At 44.2% G+C, this 9706-nt stretch overlaps 2 protein-coding genes across 2 annotated transcripts; one reads left to right on the forward strand and one right to left on the reverse strand.

Annotated features, from left to right (window-relative positions):
* Positions 1–1851: 1851 nt before the first annotated feature.
* Positions 1852–2946, reverse strand: CCR75_008782 (uncharacterized protein; the record flags this gene model as incomplete). The annotated part of the gene is made up of 1 exon (XM_067966831.1): positions 1852–2946. The coding sequence occupies one exon, from the start codon at positions 2944–2946 to the stop codon at positions 1852–1854; it is 1095 nt and encodes a 364-aa protein (XP_067814260.1).
* A 4138-nt stretch (positions 2947–7084) lies between these two features.
* Positions 7085–7366, forward strand: CCR75_008783 (uncharacterized protein; the record flags this gene model as incomplete). Its single annotated transcript, XM_067966832.1, has 1 exon — positions 7085–7366. One exon carries the CDS (start codon positions 7085–7087, stop codon positions 7364–7366), a length of 282 nt encoding a protein of 93 aa, XP_067814261.1.
* Between the last annotated feature and the right edge of the window lie 2340 nt (positions 7367–9706).

Below are 9706 nucleotides of genomic sequence, written 5' to 3' on the forward strand. Positions count from 1 at the left end.
TTGCGATCTTTGGCATCGCAGGCCTGATGATACAGACGCTTTGATTGCAACAATTTATTGCGCTGCTCTTTTCGAGTAAAGTAGAGACCCACGATCATCACGGAGATGAGGTAGATGACACATAGTGACAAATCGAGCAGTCCAAGCTCCACGACGAGGCCCATGACGACTATACCTTTTGAGATGAATAGAGTTTTGTTGTCACGTTTATAGACTTTTGCAGGCACGAGTTTAGATTTTGTTGCCATACGTCCACATACGAACACCATGATCAAACACGTCGCATGCTTTTTCGGCGTACCCGAAATTGTTGTTATAATACAATCTCGTAATATTATTCATTCTTAAAATGAGCACGCAACAATTATTGTAAGTATTGTACGAAGATTTTAACCCATCTGATTACTTGTCATAGCTTCTAAGAACAAAAAAGTGGCTCCTAGCATAAATAGTGGCAATCTGCAACAATAATAAATGCTCTTCCCAACTTTGATGCTTTAATTTCTTATAGACAACCGAGTATTTTGTTAAATCTATTGTGCACTGTGCAGCAAAATTACACCAAAGGTTGAAGGCGCTCCTTCGAATGTGATCCTCTGGAATCGCTTCAAACGTCGTAAACGTCAAGACATCTGGCGTAACTAGGAGTATTACACGTAATTAATCGGAATCATGCGAGGTCGCTCGGTACAGGCAGCGCATGGATACTCTAGCCGAACGTCCTCGGCTTTGCGCTTTCTCAAGTGCTCTTGATCTTCCTCGTCTCTCTCTTCCTTGGGCTCCCAGCGTACCATTGACCGACGACGCGAGCCTAAGATGTTTGTTTCCCGTGCGTGGCCTTTTGGATAATATTAATTAACAATCTTTTATTGTTAATTTCATGTAACGATACACCCCGTTACAGTGGACGCCCTCGACGCCCTCGGCCATCTCGCCCACTTGCGTTGTCCACGTAATCTCCGCGACTTGGGCAGACGGGCCCCTTTGTTGGACACGGCACTGCCGCCTAAGCCAATGCCAAACTCGTGCACTGTGATGGTCGCCCACCTCACGCTTTTCTTAGGCTTTGCGAAGGTTTTAGATTGAATAGCATTGTAATTCTGGCGGTCGCTATGCCTTTGTGTTTTCTGAGCAATAGCGACGCGATCGGTGGATGTCGATGCACTACGTCCATTCGATGCGTCACGGGGTACTGTTGTATACGACGATACTGCTGTCGTGTGCGTGAGATTGCTATCTTGTCTCGTAGTCTACCATGGATTACATGTTTTCAGGCAGGTCTCCTAAAACCTCGGCTGACGTCGTGGGCTATCCACTGCCGCCCGTGGGCTATGCTTAAAGCATGTTAGTAGCTTCTTTGAGTCGCTCCCGACGCTTTAGGGCTGCACCTAAGCACTTGTACCCAGCCATTGCTTATGCAACAGCTGTGAAAGAGATCGTGCATGTACTTACGTAGCTCGACAGTTATCGGTGCAACTGTTTATTATTTGATACCATAGGTTTCCCGACACGCGAAACATTCGTCAAGAATATAAAATCTGGAAGCATTAGGCGTCAGTATACAATCTAATTAATGCTCTCTCGATTACTTTCATTTTGTTACGCAAAAGCAGGAATTATATTTTTAACAAGAACCATGAAATACCTTCTTTGTTTTTTAACGTCCGAGTCGACACAGCGCGAAAAAACGAAAATGTGGCAAGAAAAGCTAAAAAAATGTATTTCGAAGGAAAGTCGTGTTATTTCGAAGGCCAAGAAGTCTCAATCTACTACATTTAAAGTCCAACAACAGCCGTTCGTGTTGCAGGACCGCGCTTTATTTTAAATAATAACAAGTGCCAATGAAGTGGCTTAAATAGCTTCAGCCTCCAGAAGACTGCGATGAAAAAAATCCATTTTATCGTTCAGGTCAACATCATCCCAAAAGTCTGGGAAATCATATGATTCTTCGACCCAACCATTTTTCACTGCCAAGATGCGTGCCATGCTTGCCTGAATGTATAAACATCGATTAAATGGTCGCTCGAGGCCAATAAATGCCAAAGCGGTTCCATCCACGTCACCAAATGTTGTGTTTACATCAAACTCGCATGGTTCTTGCGTCAACGATATGCTCTCATGGAGCTCTTTTATCTGTATCTCATCAAACACTTTCTCGTTTTTACTGTTTTCGATAACCATATCAATAAGACGCGTGTTCCTGATATTTGGGTCAAAAAGCTTTAAACGGAAGGCGCCAGTATTATCACGAACAAAGCTGATATGGAAATGGTCGTACGCATACTTTAACGGCTTGAAAAGTAACATACCATTCTTCACGTCATCAATATCCGATATCTTCAGAAACCTATCCGCCAGATCTTCGTTGCTGCGCCGAAACAAATGTGACGCAATCACGAGGGACTTTGGAAACGCGACGTCGAGAAGCATACATTGAACCCAGGTTCTCTTCCGCTGATAGCATTTATAATACTTGCACAGGTTGTGCTTAAAGTAGTTATTCCCAATTGTCTTCGTCGTTGGCGCCGCCGTAAGAATACGTGGGACCAATTTTTGAGCAAATTCCATCACTAGGTCGTTTTCTTGCTCCGGAACGACGACTAGCACATGAATCTGGCAATCTGAGGGACGGTCCATTCCAATCAGCACATCCTCCACCAGATCATATCCCCGTAGCTTTTTGTCTTGACTCGTGAGCGCTTCGACAAGAGCAGTCGTCTCGCCATCCATCAGCTTCTCCATGTCTTCTGAGCGAGAAGAAAACCACTTGTTGTCCGCTGTCTTCGCCAGGAAAAGCTGCAGCTTATTGGCGTCAACCTTATCCAGCTCGTTCTTGTTCTCCTCCTTGATCTTATCCTTCAATTCGTCCACCAGCTTGTTGGTATCGATGTCTACGGAGAACGCGTCTCCAGCAACGCCAACGATGACACACAGAAGAGTAACCATCTTTTGTTTTCGCGGCAGATTCTGGAATGAGGGATAATGGAAAGAGCTGAAGAGGTACGGATAGATTCTGACCAACGATATAATGGCTAGTAATCTAGAACGTGATTGACTTAATTTATGCAAGGTATAAGCCACAAGTTTTGACAGATTTGACCAAGATCTTTTATTGATCCTAATAATAGTCCAATCATATCCAGGCAGCCCAATCGAGATAACACGACTTTCCTTCAAAATACAAATTTCTAGCTTTTATTATTATAAATCGGAAATAGTATCTTCATGTTGTTTATGCATATCGCAGCTGTCTCCGTACATCTGCAAAAAGGCAGGGTGCTACATTTTTGTGGTACAGTCCATTTGTATCATTACCGGTTTCTTACTCTACTATCGAACTATACCGAAGTTCAAACTCATGAAACTTGGGCCTACAGCAAATCTTAAAGCGAGCGGCTCAAGAACTAGCTTTTAAATTATAAGCGAGGGGCTCAAGAACTAGCTTTTCGTTCATAATTGCAATACTTTTCCGACACACAATATTCTTAGCCTCTTCCTGCACAATAAGTCCTCTTCTCTCCTTAAGCGCTATTACCCCGTTCTTTCCGAGGTAGCTTGCTCTTTACATGTAATTGACTGAAATCATTTGATGTCGCGAAACGAGCGAAGGAGCACAAGCGTGGCGAGGCGATTCGGCCTTGCACCGCTGCTCTCGTTGCTGTCTCTTGGCCTCTTTGTTTGCATCAATGACCTCCAAAAGTGTCTGCTTGCGCGAAGAATTGATAATATTAGTTTCTCTCACAAACCGGAGAATCATGCCTTCGCTCACGCCTGAGCTTTCCAGCAACTGCACGCGCTCTTTTGACGTAAAGCGGTGCACGCCTTCGACGCATTCAGCCATCTCCCCGACTTTCGTGGTCTACGTGAACTCGAGTTTTTCGCTTAGACCAATGGAGGGACCGCCCTTGTCAGGCACGGAGCTTCTTCCTAATCCAATTCCGAATTCATGAATCGTGATCGTAGACCAGCGAAGGATCTTTTTCGTTTTCCTCATTGAAACGTGCTCGTCAAGGACTAACGGACTTCTTCGGCGCTTCCTACACCGTTCAGATAAAGCCAAGGAGATGCGCTTAGGAGCTTTCGAGTTCCTTTCAAACTACTCGTTGAGAGTGCTTTCCTTCTTGTCTATTACTGTAAATGCATTGCTTTGTATCATGCCTGTAAAGAGGCAAATGCGCGTTGCGAGGTGAGGTCTGTTCTGTTCAGTTCGCTTTCGAGCTCGGTGACTGTTGGAATGATTTTTTAAGGCAGCGGACGAGACCCGTCTATGCACACGCCTTTGAGGTTTCGTCCGCCCTTTGCAGTACACCGAAACGATTGTGAAGAATAAAGGGCTTTTAAGGACACTGGGTTGAGCAAGCTTGCTTGGCTTGCTACGTAGTTTAAGTAATTGGACTAGAACATGCAACGTCTTGGCAACAGACTTGCCAAGAAGCCCATAAATGTCCCAATTACAGAGCGCATATTATTAGACCACGCCTAAACGGAAAATACGGCACCTTCCACGCGACTTGCGGAATACTAGCGTTTGTAAGTGGACGAGAGTGTGTGTCACAGCTGCCCAATTTTAAGTCATCTTCAAGCGTCGTCCTTACTATGTGCTAATCACATGGTTTTACAGCAAAGTATATCATGCGCGACCTCAGCTTAGCGTACGTGCCATTTTGTTTCTCAATAATTTCCTGTCATTTTCTTCCCTTCGTTCGCTTGATAGATGTCTACAGTCCAGTACGACGACGCACTATTGATAGTCGTGTCAAAGGTTGTGAGTGCGGCGGCCACGAGTGAAGCCAAGACGAAACCTTTGTAGCCATTTGGAAGCACCTTGCTGATCACAATGGGTACCACTCGCTCTGGATCAATGGCTACACCAACGTGGTCAATAGAGTATTGTATACCGAGTATAGCAATGCCAGCACTAAAAGCCCACCGTAGACTTAACAAGACCATGGCGACAGTTGTCTGGGACCGTACTTCTCGCTCGGATTTAGTCGCCAGGACCGATTGTGACCCCGATCCTCCAGGGCCCGCAGCTGATCGCATAATTTGAAGAAACGAGTACGACGCGATAATGTAGCCAAATAAATTGTACATGGAGTACGAAGCTTCTTCTGAGACATTGAGAGACCATGGCGGTACATCGGAGACCCAAGCAATACGTGTCGTGTTCATTTCAACAACTTGACGCTCGTTTTGCATCGATGCAACGGGCAAAAAGACGGTAAACGTCTCCGGAAGGTGGACCAGGAATCCTGATATTACGACCATTGTAAAGGAGGTGAAGATAAAAAGACTTTGATATACATCCGTGTATACGACCGTGGTATATCCGGATGCAATGGTGTATAGCATGGCAACAACCATCAACAAAGCGGCCGCCCAAAACCAGATGACAAATTTCCCCACTCGGGCGATTATACAAATTCCATGAAAAATTTACCTGTAATTTTTGCAATACTCCATTTAGTTGACGTTTCGTCTAAGTAGCCATTAACCCTTCACGTACTTCCAGCCACGGCAAAATACGTCGTTGCCAAAATGCCACTTGTAAGTGAAGTAATGGCAATATTTGTGGGCAGTATCACCGCATCAACGCGAGAACCAAAGCGAAACTTGATCCTGCACCATATTGAAGAATTACAATAATTGTTGCGTGCTCGTTTAAAGAATGAATAATCTTACGAGATTGTTTTATTAGAACCGTATTTTGGGGGTACGCCGAAAAAGCATGCGACGTGTTTAGTCATGGTGTTTGTAAGTGGACGTATACCATGTCAGCACATGTATATGTGTATAGACCACGACCGTATTGTGACTCTTTGGGTGAAGACAAACGTTTCAGCATGCAGCAAGCACGAAGAAATCACTCATCGCACTATCTAAACCTACAATGACTGTCTTTTAAAGGTTTATGGACGCGCTTCACGAGGAAGACGACAGATGTGATAGACACGAACGAAAGCTTCTGCAAGATTTTCGAGTGGCCCACATCGGGTAAAACCATGGTAGCGCTACAAGCTGGCGAAATTATCCGCTTTCGCTTGTCTCGATAGCAACGTGCCGATGCCATCGCATGGTGGACACACGAGCTCCTAAAGGGGGTACCACAGCGTCCTCGACTCTCTCTTGCAATTACGAAGCTCCTATCGGCATAAATAGCGGCAATCTGCAACAATAATAAATGCTCTTTCCAACTTCGATGCTTTAATTTCTTATAGACAACCGAGTATTACGTTAAATTTATTGTGCACTGTGCAGCTAAATTACACCAAAGGCTGAAGGCGCTCCTTCGAATGTTAATGACAAGCGTGTGAGAGCAGAGGCACGTCACGCTGTGCTCTATGCGCTTTTATTAATTACAGAGAAGCCAGCATTTCACGTTGATTCGTCCACGTCGGATGCAGCAATTCAACCGGTTGCCATAAAAATTAACTGACAACGTTAATTCACGACGCGTGAGCGTGTGTTGGTAAGGAAAATTAGTAATTAGAAGGGATTATTTACTATCTGGATGTGTTTGCACCTCTGGTACGCGTGAGCGTGTGTTGGTAAGGTAAATCAGTAATTAGGAGGGATTATTTACTATCTGGATGTGTTTGCACCTCTGGTTGGACTTGTTGCCGCCACTGTCGCGATCCTGACGTCTTCTTTGCATCCGCTATCGACCGAGCTCTTTTCGTTAGCGAACAAAGTTTGCGAGCTTGCCCGAGAAGCGGGTGAGTTTACAGCAAAGACGATGGAATGCAAACTTTTGTAATTCGAGCGCTGAATTTGCTGGCTGGAAATCAAGTGAATGACTTGACCACAGAAGGTGCTGAACCAGTGAGAGGACTTGCTGTAGTCTAACAACGGATTGGGCTTCCTGGATCAGTATGTTGTTGACGCTGACTTCGTTATGATTGGACTATTATTAGGATCAATATAAGATCTTGGTCATCTGCCAAAATTGTGGCTTATACCTTGCAAAAATTAAGTCAATCACGTTGTAGATTACTTAGCCATTATATCGTTGGTCAGAATCTATCCGTACCTCTTCAGCTCTTCCCATTATCCCTCATTCCAGAATCTGCCGCGAAAAGGAGAGATGGTAACTCTTCTGTGTGTCATCGTTGGCGTGACTGGAGACGCGTTCTCCGTAAACATCGATGACAGTAAGTTTGTAGGCCACTTGAAGGACAAGATCAAGGAGAAGAAAAAGAACAAGCTGGATAAGGTTGACGCCAAAGATCTGCAGCTTTTCCTGGCGAAGACAGCGGACAACAAGTGGTTTTCTTCTCGCTCAGAAGACATGGAGAAGCTGATGGATGGCGAGAAGATATCGGATATTGATGACGTGAAGAATGGTATGTTGCTGTTCAAGCCGTGAGGCAAGAAATCCCTGGCTCTCTAGACAAACGGTGCAACTTATAGCATGCACAGACTACGGTCCGTTATATATGGTTATCGACAACAGTAGAAACAAAAAAGTGCTTGATGCGACACAGATAACAGAACTATATGAGAACATATCGTTGACGCAAGAACCATGCGAGTTTGATGTAAACACACCATTTGGTGACGTGGATGGAACCGCTTTGGCATTTATTGGCCTCGAGCGACCATTTAATCGATGTTTATACATTCAGGCAAGCATGGCACGCATCTTGGCAGTGAAAAATGGTTGGGTCGAAGAATCATATGATTTCCCAGACTTTTGGGATGATGTTGACCTGAACGATAAAATGGANCGGTCAACGCCGTCGTCATCCTTCTGCATGAGCGCGCTGCCGATTGCAAAATTACTTGCATCGCAGACGACGCTAAAGGGCTTATCCGCGTCTGGCAATGCCAAGACCGGTGCCTCTACAAGAGATTGCTTCACTGATGTGAACGCATCTTCTTGTTCTTTTAACCAAACCCATTCTGTGTCCTTTTTAAGGAGATCAGATAATGGTTTAGTTTGCTCCGCATAATTCTTGCTATACTTATGCAAGTAATTAGCGAGCCCTAGGAATTGGCGCAAATCCTTCACATGCCGTGGGATTGGCCATTCCTTTACTGATTTTACCTTGTCTGGGTCTGCTCGTACACCATGTGTACCAACGATGCAGCCCAGTACAGGTATCTCAGGGACCCCTATGACGCACTTTTGCAAGTTGACGTACAATTGGGCGTCCTTTAAAGTCTGCAACACAACGTCTAAATGACGCTTGTGCGACTCTATTGCGCTCAGCCCGTTCTCGGCCCTTCTATGCACGAATACATCGTCAAAGTAATGAGGCGCGTAGGCACGGTGCTGAAGCATCACGTGAGCCACTACTCGGTTTTACCACACCTAAAAAACTTTCACGTGAACTGTATCAAAACTTAGTTGGGGTCAAATTAGGCGGCGACTGCAGACTTTATTGTTAGCGGTTGCTGCTAATGCGTCCCATCATGGCGATCGTTTCGACCTCGGTTGGAATTAGTAGCTACATTTTCAAACCTTTAATTATTACTGATTATACTGTGGGGACGAAAGCCCCTGCTTTTACCAGATAACAACTTTCAGCAGTGGATGTCTAGGCTCGCACATCGATGAAGTCGCTGTAAACAAAATTTTAATATTTGACAATAATTGGTTAAATTTTATCAAAAATTATCATTTAAATATTTTAGAAGAAATTTTATCGAAAAAAGAAATTTCTAAAGAATTATATTCTAAGTTACATACTTTAGCAACAGATTTTACTAGAAATTTTATTTCTATATAATTTTATAGTAAGAAATATTAAAAAATATTTTTTTTATAAAAAAATAAAAAACATAAACAAAATTAGTGCAATGTTCCAGGTTGTTGAGTTTGCGTTGAACAACGCTGTGTATTTTTCTTCAACATATCTGTTTTATGTGAGCGGTTTCACTCACCGTGCGTTCCGTTAATGCTACCCACCCACCGTGCGTTTCGTCAAGGCTACCACAACGTGGTCCAGGGCTTGGTGGGGGGAATAGTCGATAGGATTGCTAATCCATTTTCGTTACTATAAGAAAACAAATGAGCGAGTTTTTCACAACGCGATTAAGTGTCTTAAGATACGCGATGCAATAGCTGGGAGCAGCGACAAAAAAAGAAGAAGCGGATGCTAAATGAGAAGCTGTATTGATTCTTATACGGTCGGTGACCGGGTCTTACTAAACGCTTAAATCCTACATACAAACGTAGCGTCCGCGGTCTTAAGTATCCGCATTATATCGATCCTTTTACGGTCATGGTGATAAAGGGCCTACCTTATAGCTAAACCTTGCGCACAAGCCACGTACACACCCATTGTTCTTAGTTGGCTTGCTTACGCGATAACGGGATCCTTCCCAAGTGGATTGGAAAGCGGTTGTGCCGAGACAGAGCAGTGCTGCAGATCGCTGCATCCTCATTAGATGTATTTAAACGAGGTTATTGACGAATGCGGTCATGAACCGCGTCAAAGGCAATCCGCATTCGAGTAAATTTCCCATGGAGAAGACGTCGTGACTTACAGCCAAGAGAGACTCCTTCGATATTTCGGCTCCCTTTTGCCTTGCTCGACGAGCAAGGAACCCTTCAGTTTCATGTGGAGAAACTTCGAAGGTGACGTCGTCTAATAATAAGGGTTGCGCTCGTTAAAGGATTTAACCAAACATTTCACAACACGAGCTGACGACAGCCATGCAACACCTATTTTTTATATAAAAATTTATATAAAAATTAGCA

This window comes from Bremia lactucae, linkage group LG9 (assembly GCF_004359215.1).
Source record: "Bremia lactucae strain SF5 linkage group LG9, whole genome shotgun sequence".
NCBI classification, from domain to species: Eukaryota; Oomycota; class Peronosporomycetes; order Peronosporales; family Peronosporaceae; genus Bremia; species Bremia lactucae.